The 19,246-nt window shown below is 46.9% G+C and overlaps 3 protein-coding genes across 3 annotated transcripts; all 3 read right to left on the bottom strand.

The window, feature by feature from the left end:
* Positions 1 to 1,122: 1,122 nt before the first annotated feature.
* On the bottom strand, positions 1,123 to 1,509 carry EDB93DRAFT_1090343 (uncharacterized protein; the record flags this gene model as incomplete). Its single annotated transcript, XM_041446268.1, has 1 exon — positions 1,123 to 1,509. The coding sequence occupies one exon, from the start codon at positions 1,507 to 1,509 to the stop codon at positions 1,123 to 1,125; it is 387 nt and encodes a 128-aa protein (XP_041304908.1).
* Positions 1,510 to 2,787: 1,278 nt separating this feature from the next.
* Positions 2,788 to 3,132, bottom strand: EDB93DRAFT_1073118 (uncharacterized protein; the record flags this gene model as incomplete). Its single annotated transcript, XM_041445003.1, has 1 exon — positions 2,788 to 3,132. A coding segment is annotated over one exon (345 nt), but the record flags the coding sequence as incomplete, so codon positions are not given.
* Positions 3,133 to 3,543: 411 nt separating this feature from the next.
* On the bottom strand, positions 3,544 to 3,990 carry EDB93DRAFT_1071536 (uncharacterized protein; the record flags this gene model as incomplete). Its single annotated transcript, XM_041444977.1, has 2 exons — positions 3,544 to 3,839; positions 3,885 to 3,990. Coding segments are annotated over 2 exons (402 nt in total), but the record flags the coding sequence as incomplete, so codon positions are not given.
* Between the last annotated feature and the right edge of the window lie 15,256 nt (positions 3,991 to 19,246).

Below are 19,246 nucleotides of genomic sequence, written 5' to 3'. Positions count from 1 at the left end.
GTTGATCACCAACTTGGCGCGCCTTGTCAAGGAGATGGATTTCATTATCAGAGCTATGTCTTCTCGATATAAAACTTTCTCTGAGTATGGTCACGGCACTAACGAGTTACGAGAACAAGTATAAAATCATCGCAGTCGAATTGGAAAGGTCACAGTTTTACCAATGTCATTTTACGTTTATGCATATTATAATGTAAGTGCGGGTTGTGCGAAATTATTCTCCACTAAAATCATGCTCAGTCTAGTCTGACCGATTAGAAGCTCACTAATGAGAGGTATCGATTGTACTATGTGGAGCTATATTAAATGTTCAAATATTCTGGCACCGAACAAGTCACATAATATGCATAGGGCTGTTCACCGTACCGTATACGGTATGCCGCCGTATGAAGCTGAAAAATAACCGTCTATTACGGATGAAAAAATATGTGCTGACGGTACGGTACGGCGTGCTTTACGGCCGTATACGGTAGCATACGGTACATACAGTACATTAAATGAGGTCTTGGATTGCAGCACGAGCCAAACGAAGTTTTGCCTTCACCAGCATTAGCGTCCTGATTGTCTCAGGCTTGAGGCTTGCACGCCGCATAGAGACTGTGTCCCGACCCCCAGAAAAAATATGTTCAACGGCAACAGCAGACCCTGTAAATAGTGCGAAGACAATAAACAAATATGAATGTTTTAGATAGGCTATACACTCACCAGGGATTGAAAGAATATCACGCGCGAGACGAGAAAGGTTGGGAAATTGTGCATGGCGACCTGCCCACCACTGAATGGGGTCACAAGTATTGAAATCCTCCTGCAGGAGCTTCAAGTAGTGCTCGAATTCATCTATCGAAACATTCGATCGCTTCTTGTACCTTGCTGTGAAGTTGACCTTCGTCGGAGACTGGTGCCCAGTGTTCGAGTCTGGGCCTGCTTCAGTGGGAGATGATGAAGGGACTGATTGCACCACCCCTGTAGCATACTCCTTCTTATAAAGAGCATGCAGATTGCTCTTCTGCGTCTCGATATGCATTTGTGCAGTGATATCATCTCTGCAGTCGCTGTGGAGCCTATGGTACAAGATGCGGGGGTCAAGAACTTCAGAACACACGTAATGGAATAGTTGATTAGCTAGCCAAACAAACTTGCAATGAAAGGTAACATACTTGAGGCCCAGATGTAGAAAGGCGACTCATCAATCTTGAAGTAATAATCACTGAGCTTACGATGTGCACTTGTTAGTGCAGACCGTAGCTTCACCGGGGCTGAATCAGGAAGTTCTGCCAAGTCATCTTGAAGCGACTCCTGGAGTCCACGGAATATTGCGTGTGCGGTAGATAGCATGGAACACTTTGTCGTGGACATTTGTGTGGTAGCAGAGCGAAAGGCCTTCAACCATGTCATGACCAGCTCAATCCCTGCCCAATCAGCATCAGAGAGTTCGTATGGCCTGAGGTCATGAGTCTTCACAACAAAGTCATCAATAGCTTGACGAAAATCAAGTGCCCGACGTAGCATTTGATGTGTGGACGACCAATGTAGTGCTGCCGTGGTTCGAACCTGACCATTGGTCAGGTTCGTCCTTGGTTCAGTCCATGGTTCCAAGTTTTGGACGGACCGGACCTGAAAGAGGTTCGCGGTCCACTATCACCCGAACGGTTCGGACATAGGTTCGGACCTTCCCGAACCGTTCCGAACCCCGAACCGCAGCATCCTCATGTTATTGGTGAGGCACACACTACTAGTAATGGTCACTTCGACTTCGACTCAACTTCAACTTCTGCCCCCATGGTCATTGGGATCCTCAGGATTTGCGACGACTTTGAATTCTTTCCGGAGGCTCGCATCCTGCACCCCCGGCTCTCAAATGGGCTGTTTTCGTGACCCTCCAACATATATGGCCTTGGAGAGCGGTTGTTCACTTTGTTACTCATCAAGAACTCACGATGTATCTGTCTTCGCTGCTAGAGCAAGCTGACAACATTGTTGCCTGGTGGGGCGTAAGTAATCTCATCATGACCTGTTTATTTGCTACTTAAATGGTTCCTTAGCTTCACTCATTGCAGTATCCTACTCTAGCACACATTGCACAAGACTACTTGCCCATTCAAGGAAGCTCCGTCCCCTCTGAACAGGCTTTTTCGAGCGGAGGGATCACTTCTACTGTTCGACGCAATGGACTTGCAGCATCCACATTCAGCTCGCTGCAGCTATTGAAGGCAGCATACAAGAATGGCCATGTTTCTGCAAAGGTTGAGGCAGAAGCAGCCATGTTGGATGTGTAGCTACGAGTACAAGTTCTATCTACGTTTTTTTGCGCGCTGTAAAATATCTACGTTTTTTTTTTGCTCACTGTAAAAAAAATCGGGTTCAGTTCACGTTCGAATGTGAAAATAACCGGACCTGACCATTCCTAACCGTTTGTAAAGGTCCAGTTCGGGGTTTGTCAAGTCTGGTAGAACCGGACCTAGGTCTGGTTCTTGGTTCTCGCTCATCCCTCTGTGAACCTGACTGAACTGGACCATGGCAGCACTAGACCAACAAGTCTTGACATCCAAGATAAGCATGAGGGCGACTTGACTTGTCGCGTTCTCAGCCTTCTTAAGAGACAACGTGACTTCTGCAAGCCATGCTTTCCATCGCTGTGGGCTTGAATGGACAGAACGGACAATCTTTCAAAGCTGGTTTCATCTTAGTGGTAAAATACGTAACACATAGTGTAGTCCGACATACCTTTGTAACAGCAGACAGTACCTGCTGTAACAACTCAAAGTCATCCCTGGCAGGCTGTTCATCAGTATCGTCTTCAGCCTCGTCAAGAAGAGCTGCATAGTCATCATGCTCGTGACCGAGCGGTGCTGTGACTGATTCTTGATACAATATTGCAACTCGTTTATTTTGCTTCGCATCTGGCTTGATAGCTCCAATACCTTCAAGCAGCTGCATGGCGGCCAAATGGACAATGTGCGGCAAGCAGCGGGTGCGCGAGTGCTTAGCGGAGAAGTCAATTCCTTCATCGGCACATTTCTCTTCAAGTGTTTGAAGTAGGGTGTCGTTATTTGAGGCGTTATCGCACACAACTGCCATGATCCGATTTTTCAGTCCATATAGCTCCAAGGTATTCCAAACTGCTTCAGGCAAGATTAGCTCCGCTATGTTCACCGATAATCTCACGGAAATCGATCAAAAGTTCTTCTATAATGTGCAGCAGTTATAATACAATATAATGAGATATAGCAGTGACATACCCAAACTCCAGTTGTTTGTGATATAATGCATGACAATGGCCAGGAAAGCGAATTGATTACTTGAAGTCCATGTGTCGAGAGAGAGGCTGACTTTAGACTCGAGATTCTGTCATATCATATAGACAATTAGTCGTTGTTTGTTGGCTTGACTCGACTCAACTCGACTTACCTCAATCATGTCCTTGACACCTTGAATAGTATCTTCTCCCATCTTCATAACACGGCGCTTGATGGCAAGTCTTCCAGGGATGTGAAGTGGGGAGCCTCCATGTGCGTAGTCTAGGAGTGCTTTGAACTCTGGTCGTTCTACCTCCTCAAACGGCTGGTCACACGCCACAAGCCACTGTGCGAGCAGCTCTTCAAACCTTGCTTGGTTCCAGTCGCCAAAAGCTTTGGTAACCTGCTTGTTGAATGCATCGAAAATGTTTACTGATGCTTGCTCAAGCTGGACCAAATATTGCGCAGCTGCGGCAGGATTGAGAACCTTCTCTCCCCATGCTATCCTGAGTTCGTCGTTGGTAGGTGGGGTCCCATGAGACTTCAAGAGCAGATATAGTCGATACATTGGTGGAAAATGAGTCTTCAGATGACCGATCAAACCTGAAACTAGTAAGAAACAAGACATGCCTTCAAAATGTAACATACCATTCAGACTGCTTTTCATCGCACGCATGATGGTAAGGACCTTGCAGTTTCCCAAATAGCATTTGTAGTGTTTGTTGCCAACATCACCTGCTTGTCCGTTGGAATTCATCTTGACAAGCTCATAGAAATAATAGATTGGATTGTGCTTGCTGGCCTGCTAATGATTTGGAGTGACCCGAGTTAGAATAGCTATAAACAACAGGAAAGAACTCACCTTCGATAGTTGGGGAAGAGCTGAGCTCGTTGATGGCTGTAAGCTACCACTGTCCTCATCATCTACTTCCTCCATGCGAGCACGCTTGGATGCCTGGGAGTCGCTGGTGGCAGGCAAAGGTTGGTTGGCCTTGCGCTTCATATCCTGTCGGAGTTGGTGTGTGTCAGTTTCCCCCTTGTTGTGGTACAGTTTTTGTAGGCAGCATTGCAGCAAGCTACATAATTAGTAAGGCTAGTGAAGAAAAACATGAGAAATAACTTACCTTCACATTTGTTATCTCCTGGACATCACTGTTAGAGCCTAATGACTCTGACTCCAAGCTAGAGTCAGAGTCATCCCCTGCGAAATCACCATCATCGGCATCTGAAGGGTCAACTGGGAGAGCTGAAAAGAAGTTGTTGTCGTTGATAATGCTGGTGCTCTTCTTGGGTAAACGACGAGATCGGCGATGGCGATGCAGAGGCTGATCATCACCTTCATGTTCAGCCTGAATTAAAGCATGCATGCGCTCAGGATTTTTGGGACATTTTCCACGGCCAATGTTACAACTGGGATAGTTCTTCTGTCAAAGGTCAAAGATAGACCAGTCGAATTGACAGTTCGTCGGCCTTCCTAGTACAAGGAAGGTTTCTGGTTCAAGGGTTCCTTCTGTACGAGCGTGGCGGCTTCTATGCAGGATCAGCGGCGAGTGGTTTTAGCACTTCTGTCTAGGCGGTGAGTGGTTTTAGCACTTCTACCGCAATCAAGGGTTCAGGCTAAGACAGTGAGTGACTGTCTTAGAATCAGGTATTCAGGCTACAAGGGTGGAGACCTTGTAGATCAGGTTTCAAGGGGAAAACCCAGTAGATTAAGTTAAGGAATACAGCTATGGTACATGGGGTTTATATAGGTAAAAAGGAGCCGTGCAGCCGCGACAAGAATGGTAACAAAGATAGGAAAAAGAGTACAACCTATCTAGATAGCAAAGATAGGTGAAACCGCCATGCGGCGCAAGATAGTATCTATGTTACAATCAGGAAGGAGAGAAGTGTGGACAGCCCGCTTGATAAGAGAATAGCCGGGTCTAGAAGGGTCTAGAGTCGGCGGCATGGTTACAAGAAAGGAAAAATGAAATAGGAGTAAATGTTATTGTAACATTACCCCGGTGTAACCATTGAAGTCTCTGGCTTCAACAACTTTCCATTCTAGCATCGTCATAGTAGACAAGGTCTGCATCGGCGTTATTGAAATCATCAAGGTCCGTAGAGGAGCTTGGCTGGTTGCGATAGTCTTCATCGGCTTGTTCGCATTCTTGTTCATAGAATGCTCGTTGATCTGCCTCCCAGTTGTGGAGGGCTTCATAGAATCTGTTGTCAGTATAGACAATCGGGAGTGGGTAGGTGCCTTTCAGGTCCTTGCAATAGACCAAAAGATGCCTGGGGGCGATGGCATGGCATACCACGCAGGAGTACTGCTGGCAGTTCTTGTGGCAGTGCCCGTATTCACCGCAGATGCGACACTTGATGTTATCAAATCCTGGCTTCTTTGCCGAGATTCTAGGCGGGGGAGATGGCGAGGGGGATGTGAGGTCTATGACCTCCTTCTTCTTGGGTTCTGGGGAGGGCGTTGTTATACGCTGCTTCCCCCATGAGCGAGTCATTTGGTATCTAGGGGATTTTCTACCCCTGGTTGCAACCTGAGGTTGCGGTGCTCTGACTGGGAGCGGAGCAGGAGTTGCGTCACAATTTGGTGACTGATTACTGGGGCGAGGGTGAGGAGGAGAAGGCGGGTGAGCGACTTGAGTCGCGGTTCTAATGGCAACGATATGCACAACTGATAGCAGATCAGGCTTAAGGCTATCAGGAAGGAGCTGGAGCGCAATAGAACGGATGCGCCTTTGGCAATGGACAATTTCATGGGCTTCTTGAGCAGATGCGCTCAGGAGTCTATTTGCGGATAATTCAATAGGCGTGTGGTGCGGATGAGGTGGATGATAGCGGAGATGATAGTGGCGCTCCTGGCTGGGCATCTGGCGAGGACTCTCTCCAGCTCGAGTGCATGTTGCTCTGATAGTATTGTTGCTTCAAAGAGGGCATCTCCCTCAATACGATCAATGACGGTGAAGTATAGAGAAGATGCAAGCGAGGAGTCGGTATCCTCTGCAGATGAGGGGTCAGAGATGGAGGATGCAAGGGAGGAATTTTCGTCTAGGATGAATTGTTCGTTGATTTCACTAGCGTTAGGGGGAAGAGTTGCCATGCTTATTTGTGGGTTTCTGGAGGTTGCTGATATTCAGGCAAGTTTCGTTCTCTTCTTATACGCTTTGAGAAGTGTCTGGGAGTTTTCTAGATCGACCTCTTTGAGCCATTCATTGCTGGCAGAAGAGTACCCTTTCCAGGATACTAGATAGCAACGGTGTGCCGCTGTTCCTTTGTGAGCGAGAATCACTTCGACTTCGTACTCCTCAACCCCATTGATAATGTCAGGTGAGGGTTCGATGAAATTCGGGCCATGGATTTCTGTCTCCCAATAGGAGGATAGTTCAGATGCATGGAACATGGGGTGGACTTTCCATTGTTCCAGGAGCTGGAGCGTGAAGGTGATGGGAGATAGCACCTTGGTAATGGTAAAGGGGCCGTGCCGCTTTGGCGCCAGCTTCTTTGATGGCAAATGCGTCAACAGGTGCTCTGCTGATAGCCAAACCTTGTCTCCTATCTTCCATGGTTCATACTTCTTCCTATGCGATCTTTCGGCCATTCGTTGCATAGCGATATTGTGGCAAGATACTGCTTCTTCTCTCATTTTCTGGAGGTTGGTGACACGGTCCTCGGCTGCAGGGATGTCAGTAGGTGGGAAGGCGTGGGGGATGCCTCTGGGCTCATAGCCCATCATCAGGAAGAACAGGGATGCGTTCTGTGCATCGTGCTTTTGGTGGTTATGCACAAATTCTGCCATAGGTAGGTGCTGTACCCAGGTTTCAGGGTTCGATCAGCAATAGATCCGAAGGTAGGTTTCGATCTCCTGGTTCAATCTTTCTGTCTGCCCGTCGGTCTGCGGATGGTATGCGGTGGAGAGTGCAACTTCATAGTCCAATAGTCTTCCGAGTTCTTTTGAGAACTTTGATGCAAATTGCAGTCCGTGATCTGAAATGAGCTTATCATGGAGCCCAAAGTGCAGGAAAACTTTCTTGAAAAACAGTTGCGCCACCCCTTCGGAGGTGATGTTCTTCTTGCAAGGTGAAATAATTACCCCCTTCGTAAGTCCGTGGTCTACCACGACCATCATAGAATCATAACCACCGCTCTCCGGGAGGTCAGTGATTAGGTCGACGGATAGTTGGGAAAAGGGGCATACACCGGAAGAGTTGATAGGTTTCAGAGGGGGGGTGGTGGGGTGAGTGTCAGATTTCATTTGCTGACACATAGCGCATCCTTCGACATATTTCCTAATAAAGGTGCCATCTGGGGCCACCAATAGTCACGTTTGACTAATTCTTCAGTTTTGAATTGGCCAGGGTGTCCGGTGGTCGGGTGATCATGGTGAAGCTGCAAAATGCGGCTTCGGAGTGCGGGGGGTGCATAGGCGCGGTTCTTGTACTGTAAGATACCGTCGGCGAATTTCCAGTCAGATAGAGTTGACTTCATAGGGGGCAGGCAAAGCCCATCTAAGGCATCACTGGCAGTCTTGATGATCGGATCTGCCGTGGGATCATCGGATTTCAATGCCACTTCAAGTTCCAGGTCGATTAACCGCACAAACATGTCATCAGGAAGTAGGACTACGTTTTGATTGTCGGTTTCGGTGGGATGGTGGTCAGGGCGGTGTGATAAGGCATCGGGGGCAGCGAGCTTCATTCCTGCTACATGGTGAAACTCGAGGTCGAATTCATTCAGAGTAAGTTGCCAACGAGCTTGTCGGCAAGTCAGTTGCTGAGCGGACCTAAAATAGAGGAGGTTCATGTGGTCCGTGAATACAATGACCGGGTGTCCATGTCCTTCTAGGTAGTGTCTCCAAGCTGTCAAAGCTCGGATGACAGCCAACAATTCTCTGTCGTAAATCTGGTAGTTTCGTTCTGCTGCGTTAAGGGATGCTGAGAGGTAGGCGCAGGAGTGATAGGCACCGTTTTCATTGGTCTGTAGTAGCACTGCTCCAGTCGCTACTAGGGAGGCGTCAGTTGCAATAGTGAATTGCTTTGCAGGGTCGGGGTTTCTAAGGACGGGTTCTGTCATAAAGCACTTTCTGAGTGCTTGGAAACTATCTTCTTCTATCTCGGTCCAGCAGAATGGCTGGGTCTTCTTCGTCAAGTTGTTCAATGGTTTGGCGATGTCGGAGAAGTGCCGGATAAAGTGCCGGTAGAAATTGCAAAATCCGAGGAATGATCGTACATCAGTGACCATTTTTGGTGTCGGCCAGTCTGCAATGCCCTTGAGTTTGGTGGGGTCCATCGCAATTTGTCCAGGTCTGATAATCATTCCGAGGTAGTCAACTTCTTGTACGTCGAAGAGGGACTTTTCCGCTTTCAAGAATAGTTTTTCTTTCCTGAGGATATCCAATATCCGACGTGTTCGTTCATGGTGTTCATCCAGGTTCTTGGAGAATATCAGGATGTCATCCATATAGACGATGAGCCATCCTTCGTTCAGTTCCTGTTGGAACATTTGGTTCATGTAGGCCTGGAAAGTACCGGGAGAGTTGCAAAGACCAAAGAACATGACATTCGGCTCAAAGAGTCCGAATCCAGTGGTAAACACCGCCTTCCATCTATCTTCTGGGTGAATCCGGATGTTGTTGTAGCCGGATCGGACATCCATCTTGGTGAAGTACTTGGTGTCGCGAAGTTTCGCTAAGAGTGGCGGGATGAGAGGAAGGGGGTATGTGTTCTTGATCGTCCATTCATTAATATACTGGTAGTCTTGACAAGGCCGTAGTGATCCGTCTTTCTTTCCAACAAAGAAGAAACTGCTTGACTGAGGGGATTTTGAGAGGGAGATGAATTCCTTTTTCACGTGTTCATCAATGAATGCCTTGACCGCGGTTCGTTCCTTTTCAGACAAGGGGTAGAGTTTGGATGATTTCGGGATATATCCAGGTTTGGTTTCAATCCTGTGGTCAATTCCGGGTCGGTGAGGTGGCATAGAGTTAAGACTGTCTTTGGCAAATAGGTTGGCGAAGTTGTGAAGGTAAGAAGGGACTAATTCTTCAAATGTTTTCTTCTTCTTCTCAATCTCACCTTCCATGGCTAATTCCTGGGACTTGTTGCTAGTCTTCAGGTATTCCGGAAGTGATAGGGGTTTTGCCATTTTCTTGGTTTCAAAGGCTGATGTACCGTCACAGGTGAGGGGAGTGTCCAAATCCAAATTCTCTATCAGGCATACTGTGGTGGTGTCCTGGGAGTATTCAATGAGGAATTCGTCGTCGGTGAGGGGAAAAGAGGCCAAATCTTCGACTTTTGGTGTGAAGTTATCTTTTACCCATGTGTCGTGTTTCTGGTCAAGATTCAGGATTTCAAATCCCTCATCTTCTTCATCGGGGTCAGGGTTCAGCTGTGGAACAGGTTCATCTTCATCGGGAATCTCCTCGATGGAGGCACGGAATTCTTCTCTCTTCTGAACAACGGGTTCAGGAGTCGACGCCTTTTTAGGGGTCGCTGGTTCTGGGATAGGCACCTTCTTGGGGTGCAGGATGTTCTTGGGGGCCTTCCTTGGGTAAGGCTTTGGTTTCTTGAAAAGCGGCTTGAAGCCTGCTTTCTGTCTTTCTTCATCTAGCCATTCTTCTACTTCCTTGGATCGGGATGTCTCATCCAGGGTAAGATGGCTTTCAGCCCAATTGATAGTTGGGTTCATGGCTTGGAGCCAGGGGAATCCAAGGAGGATGTGGTCCTTGGTTCAGAGTCAGGTCACGTTGAATTTTCCATACATGACTCTCTTGTCGATCTTGATTCCGAGATCTACATATTCTCGGATCTTCCTGTCTTTGCAGTCACTGCCGTCAGCGGTGACCATGGCGAAGGGCTTCAATAATTTCTTGGTGCAAATATTGTGTTTCTCAATAAATTCGCGGCTGATGAATGACCCGGTGGCGCCAGAGTCGATGACAACGGAAGTTTCGACTGGTTGCGCACATTTAGTTGGGATGAGAGTGGCAGGGACACATAACTCTTCTTTATTTCCAACATGGTGTACAGTGCGAACTGGGATAGGAGGTACCGGTGTCGATACAGTCCTCCATTCTAAAAATCCTTCTTTTTAGTCATCCTACGGGTGTCCATAGGTTCATCATCTGATTCCTCCTCCTTATGCTTGGTCTCTCTTACCGGCTTCTTCTCTCTGGGGTGGAATTCCCTATCATTGGCTCTGTGGCCAGTCTGGTGGCATATGAAGCATTTGCCGGCTCTCATATGTTCGGACCTTTCTTTTTCTGAGAGGCGGTCAACCTCCATGGCGTCTCTATCTCCTTTAGTTGGTACCTCTCAGGTCCAAACCAGTTCTTCTTGTTCTGGTTCTGGTTCTGGTTCTTGGGCCTTAGCGCCAAGATCTGCTGATAGGTGTTGTCCATTTCTCTTGCAGATTGGATCATGCCTTCTAGATCCTTCGAGACATTGCCTGCTCTATAGATAGCATTGGCAATTCCGAATTTCAGTCCGGCGGTGAAGAAGTGTACTTTGGATCCTTCTTCAGTCAATCCGGTGAGCTGGAAGAGATGTTTAATCTCTGTGATGTACTCTTCTAAGGACCCTTCTTGCTTGAAGTTCCTGAGCTTGATCCATGCTTCTGTTGAAGCTTCTCCCGTGGTGAAGGCTTTGAGGAAAGCTTTCTTAAATTCTTCCCATGTTCCATACCCGATAGGGTTCTTGTTCTTGTCTAGCCTGGTGGTGTCTTGAGCTAGAGTCAGGAAGTCTTCCTTCCATAAGAGTGCCGCTTTTTCATTCATGAAAGAAGTGGCGAAAATGATGCATTTCTTGTCAGTGTTGTAGATCTCACTGTTGATGTCAAGGTAGGCAGAGACCGCGAGTAAAAAGCTCTTGGCGGTCTTCTCATTCCCGTCAAAGGTCGGTGGCATTCCGATCTTGATTTCAATTGGCTTATTGAAGGCGGCCATGGTGGCGGCACTGGATGCTGCACTGGATGATGTGGTTGGTCCCGACATGTTTCCAAATGCGGCGGCAAGGATGTTCGCGGTTATTGAATCAATGGTGGTGGAGTACTGTTGGAAAACAAATACTGGGTGAGGAACTTAATCTTTTGTTACAACTGGGATAGTTCTTCTGTCAAAGGTCAAAGATAGACCAGTCGAATTGACAGTTCGTCGGCCTTCCTAGTACAAGGAAGGTTTCTGGTTCAAGGGTTCCTTCTGTACGAGCGTGGCGGCTTCTATGCAGGATCAGCGGCGAGTGGTTTTAGCACTTCTGTCTAGGCGGTGAGTGGTTTTAGCACTTCTACCGCAATCAAGGGTTCAGGCTAAGACAGTGAGTGACTGTCTTAGAATCAGGTATTCAGGCTACAAGGGTGGAGACCTTGTAGATCAGGTTTCAAGGGGAAAACCCAGTAGATTAAGTTAAGGAATACAGCTATGGTACATGGGGTTTATATAGGTAAAAAGGAGCCGTGCAGCCGCGACAAGAATGGTAACAAAGATAGGAAAAAGAGTACAACCTATCTAGATAGCAAAGATAGGTGAAACCGCCATGCGGCGCAAGATAGTATCTATGTTACAATCAGGAAGGAGAGAAGTGTGGACAGCCCGCTTGATAAGAGAATAGCCGGGTCTAGAAGGGTCTAGAGTCGGCGGCATGGTTACAAGAAAGGAAAAATGAAATAGGAGTAAATGTTATTGTAACAGCCAAGAACCACCTGAAAAGCTTGATCCTCGGCAAGTACACATGTATCTGGAGCGTCAGATGACATTGAGTAAAAATATGGGAACTGGGAGGGGGGAAAGCAAGCAATGGGAGGAAAGGAACAGCACCAGTAGATATCTTGACCGGTATCATGGTTCCTCCTGGATCGGGGCAAAGTAATCAAAGAATATATGATCTGGACATGACATAGAACATGTTAGAGTGGGGTTGATTAGATATTATAGTAGAAAACATACCACTGGCAGTACTTTGAGGATCTCCATAGTGTGAGGATCAGGTCCGGAATGACTTGTTGCGAAATAAGACATGTGGCTACTGCATGTATAAGTCACACCGTAATACGGCAAAATACGGGGCCTTTATACCCGTACCCCGTCCCATCAACTCAAGGTTGAAACAACCAATGGTACAGGTACGGCGACCATATTACAGCCCCGTAAAGTCCCGTCGTACGGCGTACGGCGAACAGCCCTAAATATGCACCTGTTCATCAGTTAAGGTGCGTCCTCATATCTCGTGTTCGTTCTACAGATTAAGGGCTGTGTAGCCGATGCTAGCTATGTGTGCCTTGCGTCTACTTTTTTGCACTCGTCTTCGATGTTTGCGCAAGAGAACTCACCCTAAGCTTGCTTCTCAACAAGTCGATCTATTGTGAAAACTTCCGGATCAGAATTTGAGACAAATGCAAAAGGGACATCTTGCAATCGTGTATACGGTTGCAGGAATGTATTCTCGCGAAGAAATGAACAAGAAACTTGTTCGGGTCCGACCATGTTTGACAATATATTGCCTTATATATCAATTTCATTTCTTCACCGGTTCACTGATGTCAGCAGGAGAATGGGCGCCTTGTTACCCTTCCGAAATGCTTCGGCTCCCAAAAACAAGGTCTAGTACGTGCGTGTGGCATATCGCACGTGCCGAACCCGGAGCGCTACATTGACAACGCTCTTGGTGTCCATCACTCTTGTTGCGTTATCGAGAGCATCTGGCACATTGAGTCAGGACTCACGCACTCATGGCTCAAGCGCTCATGGTGAGTCTCCATTGCTTGCGTGGGAAGAAGCTATAGTATAACCATTAATTCCGAAGCCTAGTCTAGCCTAGCACAAAGATTGGAATGGAAGAGTAAACCGATCTCGCGTCCGAGAGCCCTCTTGGTTGGCGAGTATAACAGACTCATTACAATGCAGGTTTGTTCTTTTTCCTAGTCCTATCATACACTCTCCTCTTTCTGACCATGTCGACTTGTACCTTCCCTGAAGCAAACTATATGATCGAGAACGCCGACTCCAAGGGGCAATTTCTGACAGTGGAAAATGGGAGTATCTGTCTCCACTCGAAAGACCCCCACAGCGTGCAAGTTGTGCGTCAGGCTCCCGTTTTCCTGTGTCATTGCAGCTAATCACAGACACTTAGTGGAAAGTCACAAGTGCCGGGGGTAACTGGATAAAATTCCAAGGCGTACCGCCTGATGCTGCTAAGGAAGGTAAAGTTATTGGTGCCGATATGAACGTAAGTTTCTCTGATGTACAAGTGTAGATTTCTTCTGATTCATATCCAGGCGTACACACTTGTTTACGGCGATGGTGTGCTGGACGACTTTCAGCTAGAGGATGTCGCCAATGATACTTATCGGTATGTGCTTCTAGTGACTGGTGTAGGTTCAGCATTGAGTATCACCTTCAGGGTGGTGTTTGATTACTATGAACGAGGCCTATTCTGGAAGATCGATAGCGGGAAATCTGTAGGTCTTGACATAAATTACGTTGCGCTGTCTCTTACAAGATCTGTACAGGTCTCGTTCACCGACAACCTGACTTATGCAGCGAACTGGAGGTTGACGAAGTATTCGAAATGATGCCCTGAACAATAAAATATCTCAATTTTGGCAAAAAATTGTATCGTCATTGTAATCCATGTAGTCTACATATTGACTGGGATTCTGAATATGACAGGAATGCAAATTGTGAGTACTTCTTCGTCGTCATATTTTGTTTTAATGGATTGTGGTCGCGAATTATAATGCATAGCTGGTGCTTCCAAAGTGTATTCAACTGCACTCACCAGGGCGATGAACGATTTGACATTGACCAGGGCTCGTGATTAGGCAGTGAGTTCATTGGCGCTCAATTCCTGCTTCTGTCTGTGATGCAAAATTGAAGTTCTCTATTTAATTTTACGATCTCATATTGCAGTCGATTACAGTCAGGACAAGGATTTGCGTGAGCATGAATGCAGGCATCTGCACTGCGGCATCAGGTAGGGATTGGTGTCGATGTGAGCGTCTGTCTGCGTCCAGTCAAGTGTGAGAATTCACATGCGCACGGCAGCACATATCTCACTTCGGGGTAGAATTCCCACAGCGGTTTTAGCCGGCTACTCGTGTTTCCGACTTCCGCGTAAAGCATCCTGTGCGCTCAGGATAGATAGACTGGAGGATTGTGGCCTGGGCACTGCGTGGTAGGCGATGTCACCGTATGTGTACCGCAGTGCTTATTCTAACCACTGATTCATATCATATCTCACTTCGGGGTAGAATTCCCACTGCGGTTTCAGCCGGCTACTCGTGTTTCCGGCTTCCGCGTAAAGCAAAAGCATCCTGTGCGCTCAGAAGGATAGACTGGAGACTGGTAGGATTATAACAACCGACCAAAGTGACTCATCGTGGTGTGCCTGTGCGTGCAGTGCACATGATAGTTGGCAGAGAGCAGTAAATTTAAATCTAGTAAGGTCGGAGAGTTTGGGAGGAATATTACATGATAGGTGACTCGACGTCGTGGCGTACTAGTAGTTATGCCAGACGTATCTATGGTGTCTTAGCCCGATGTTGAGTCTGCACGTTATATCTTCCCCACTCAGATTTCAGTGTTTCCGTCCTCATGAGTGGTTTCTCTTCTTGTTTCCTTAACTAAGGCTTGAAGAAGCGTCAATGTATAAAATTATATATAGAAACGCCCCTGAAATTTCTGAAACGCTACAGCACGTAGACTTGACGCCAGTGCCAAGAACGTGTCAAGCACCACACTGGAACAAAAAGCAAAGTACCACAACAGAGATCTCAATTTCCCAATCGAGACTGATTGCGCATGAGATCCTTTTCCATGCAGTGTGTCAGGGTCCTTTTGCTGGACTTGGTTGGCGACACAATGGCCGGTGATGTAACTCTCCTGATAAAAAAAATATGTCAGATCTCACCGTGCTAGTCCATTTGTCATTCTGACCAGTTGCTTGAGAACTCGATCATGCAAAAGATTAGTCCAGTGTTGGTTCATGTTGACTCGCCATGGCCCTAGAATCAAAGTTCAGTTTGCAGGCCAGAAAACAGTAAGCACTCATAAAAAGGCAAAGATCTTGTAAAGGATCACAAGCATTCTCTTATATTCGTTAAACTTCCCCTGCGACTCAAAGTTTCAAAATGAACTTGTAAGAGTTTTACACTAGACCCAAGATAAAAACATGAGCTTACCATGGATGTACATTTAAGGCCCACGTCGTCGCTAACAACCTTCCCATTGATATCGGCTTCACGGTTAGGGTATGGTCCTGATCAAGATTCAATGAAATCAAGTCTGCAATCGATTCTCAAGTACCTTGACCGAGTTCATGATATGATGGACTATGTTCACAAGCCTGAGGAAATTCTGGAAATCCGCACTCGCATTACACAGCTTCTCCAAGCAATTGTCGATGATAAGCCTCAGACCATTGTGCCACTTGCGCTAGATGAGCTGAATGCCGTTTCACCGTCATTGACTCCACCTTCAAACTTAGAGTATGGTCCTTCAGGGTTTGATAATACCCTACTGGAGGGTCTTCCCATCGGTAAACTCCCCCAAGGTAAGTTGGTAATATATACAGCCTCTATTTGAAATGCTGACCGTGTATGACAGACCTGGTACGCGGTGAACCTGAGTTCCTGCCCGAATACGACACGTACTTTGATGAAAAGGCGCTGTCCGAGTCATCAGCCAGATGCGAACAACAACCAAGTCTTCCGACTGCGCAAACCAGCCAAGATAAAGTAAAGTGCATCTTGCCCGGATGCTTAGCAGCCATCAGAAAGGATAGCCTCACGCGTCATGTGAATGAGGTACACTGGCGGAGGATCAAGGCTGTTTGTGTCGACTGTGGAAAGGGGTTCGCACGCCTATATATGCTGAAGAACCATACCTGTCGAGCCAAATGTAGAAAATCCTACTAGATATGTGGTGCATATTACGCACTCCAGAATTGCACCGCTTCGATTTTATTCTGCTCAAAATCACTGTAAGCACCAAGATATGGAGTTCTCAAAAACACGGGAACTTAGGCAATGCGCACCGATATTGTAGTTGGACAGCCAAGGTTAATAGGCCCGTAGCCAGACTTTGCTACGTCTGTGAGACGTTAAGTGCTTGATGTAACAACACTCGAATTGTCGCTATGTCGGTAGAACCTGATAGTCCAAACGACTGTTTGCATGGATAATATAAGTAATCTGAGATGCATGAGCTTGAGAAACCATGATCATCAGATCATAAACTGAGGCTCATGAAGATGCCGTATAGATTGATTTCTCAGCTATATCACGCAGGCAAAGAGAATATTCAGCTAGAGGAAGGTTGTTGACTGACGATAACAAAATGCATAAACATGATGCAGGAAGAAAAGACGGACAACATGACCAAAATGAAGGCACGTGTAATGACAAAGATGATGACAAAGCATAAGACGAGCGGGTATCATGACCTGCTGCAGTAGGCGACGATAAGATACTTGACCAATCAGACACAAACGATAGTTCGGCGGGAGTAACCCCCCCCCCCCCCCCCAAAAAAAAAAAAAAAAAAAAAAAAAAGGCTATGTCCTGGGCCCATGAAGACCCCAAAGGACAATACATCAGAAGAAGAAAAATCAAAGCCAAAGACCGGCTACTTGAATTAAGCCCTTCTGGTGGAGTGCGATCGATCTCAAGTTCATAGTACGGAAGCAAAACTACTTGAGGTCAGTTTTGCAGGTTCTAACGGGAATGAGCGGGCGGCTGGATCTACGACAATTGACAAGCCCACTCCTGGGCGCAAAGTCGCAGTTACATTTGGTTTGCTTATTTTGTACAGCGCTTGATAAGATACGGTTTGGTACTAGGTTGTTGTTACGACCCTAGATTGAAGTTCGAGCTGCCAGTAGTGTCTCCACAAAGTCATTAATATCTGGAAGTAGTAGTCATGCGAGGCATTGCGAGCTGTGCTGAACCTGCTCGAAATTGCCGTTGGTCAGTGACACGTTCTATTGAAAATTATTCAAACTACGTTATCCCATCTCAGTTACATCTCTGAGAGTTTGGCTATGGAATTCTGCCAAGTGTTTTCTATAATTACATATTATTGCCCTTCGGGATCACTCAATGTCGGGCATAGCCATGCATTCGGGGGGCCTACTCCAGCTTATCTATCGTATTTCTGCCAAGTTTTGCCACCCTGCCTTTACACGAGTTCTTGACCAGGCACAACCAGCCACAATGGTCGATGACATATCAATGACATCTGGTATGGAGAGTCCCTCTGGTCCTAAAGATGCGGGCTTTTCTGACAGTTCTATGTAGAAATTTTGATCCAGGGCACACGTTCGCATTGGTGCCGTGTTTTTCATGTCATTCCAGGACTAAAATACACGATGACTCGAATATGCAGTGTCTAATGGGTGGCGGTCGACGTCGATAACTTTTTCAGTCAAAGCATCCGAATGTCTGTAGACGCCCACAGCATCCAACCATCACACAGCAAGTGAGCACAGGTCATGGTATCAACCCGGTTCTGGCTACCACAGAGGAATCAACCGCATATCATATTACATCTCGGATTCACTCACGAGTGATTGATGTGGAGCACGTAGGAGTTCAGCTCACGATTTTCCACAAGCCGCTACATATACCTGTCAGCACGAAGTTCCAGGTGTGATTGAGCGTCTAGTTGTTGTCAACTTGTTTCTAGTCAAGTTCACAACCCCCCCCCCCCCCCCCCCCCCCCGGGGGCATTTAGCATAGGGCGTCAGCTCTGCTCAAGGTGGCTCTGAGCCACTATGAAAGATCAGCGTCAGGGAAATGATCCTACGAAAGAAATTTTAAAGCGTTATTGTGTCAGTATCAGCAGTCTTGCAGTCGAAAAGAGCCCTATCATTATCAAATAACCGCAAGAACAGCCAAGATGGTGTCCGTCCATGCAACGCCTACGCACTCGATGGATAGAACGACGAGAACAGTGGCAGCAGACATAATGAATGACCGGCTCGCCCTGACAGGTAAATGGACGCATTCAGATTTGATAGTCACATAATATCCTGGAGACTGACATGCCAGCTATGGCTTCTGCGCTTTGAGAATGTACATATTCACATTGAAAGAATTGATAGGATTCAACACTAAGTCGACCTATGAAGTCAGTAAATTGCTTTATATACGGGGTGAGGAATTCAGCTGGCAGGACTTACCACCAATTCATTCGTATAAAGGTATGCTATATTCAGCACAAGGCCGATCGGGCCCCCAATACATCACGATCAGCCATGATGCCCCAATAGACAACTGGGCAGTGATCCACGTTGCTCTCAAGCGGTCTTCGGGATACCATGCTCCTCTGTGCTTCAGGCCAGCAACCAGAGCTCCGACTGTTAATATCGCATTGGTGCACTGAGAATACAGTGCTCTGCACTTACTGAAGCTTCCAAGTCCGCTTGGGAGGAAGAACGCCCCGATGATGGCCTCGTTCATGATTCCATAACAGGGAGCACTATACCGCAATCAGAATGCAAGATGTAAAACGATTGTTAGCTCCTAATTCACAGAAACGGCATTCCCTACACAAGAAACTGTCGATCGAGCGCGAATCTGTTATAACTAGCTTCATGCGCGGTAGGTACTAGCATAAGGGCCTTCTTCTGAATCCATCGTGAATCTATACTGGTGACGAGCCCGAGTCTCGCAGCGCAGAAGGTATAAATTTTGAAACGGTCTGTGGGTCTTTGAAAATTGAACGGTTGATGGTTTGCATGAGAACCTTCCATGCATGTGCCTGATTACGAATCACGTGATTTGTTATGGTGGACGATATGTGATCGATGTGATCTGCCAAGCCAATCTCGTTCTGCAGATTTACATCAGCAGTATGTCTATCCAGCAGAAGGCAGAAGACACTATTTCAAGAGCAGTTTGGATTAAACTTGACGATTTCCCTATTTTTGACAGCTTGGAATGGTTCTGGGCAGCCAGGAGGGGAAGCAGTGCATATATTGAGGCAGTACCGTGACGGGTCAACTTTCTCGGCGGGGACTGCA

Source organism: Suillus bovinus (assembly GCF_016758785.1).
Source record: "Suillus bovinus strain UH-Sbo-P2 chromosome Unknown EDB93scaffold_55, whole genome shotgun sequence".
In the NCBI taxonomy this organism is placed as follows: domain Eukaryota; kingdom Fungi; phylum Basidiomycota; class Agaricomycetes; order Boletales; family Suillaceae; genus Suillus; species Suillus bovinus.
Note: the sequence above shows the minus strand (reverse complement) of the source record. Positions and strands in the feature narration are given on the sequence as shown.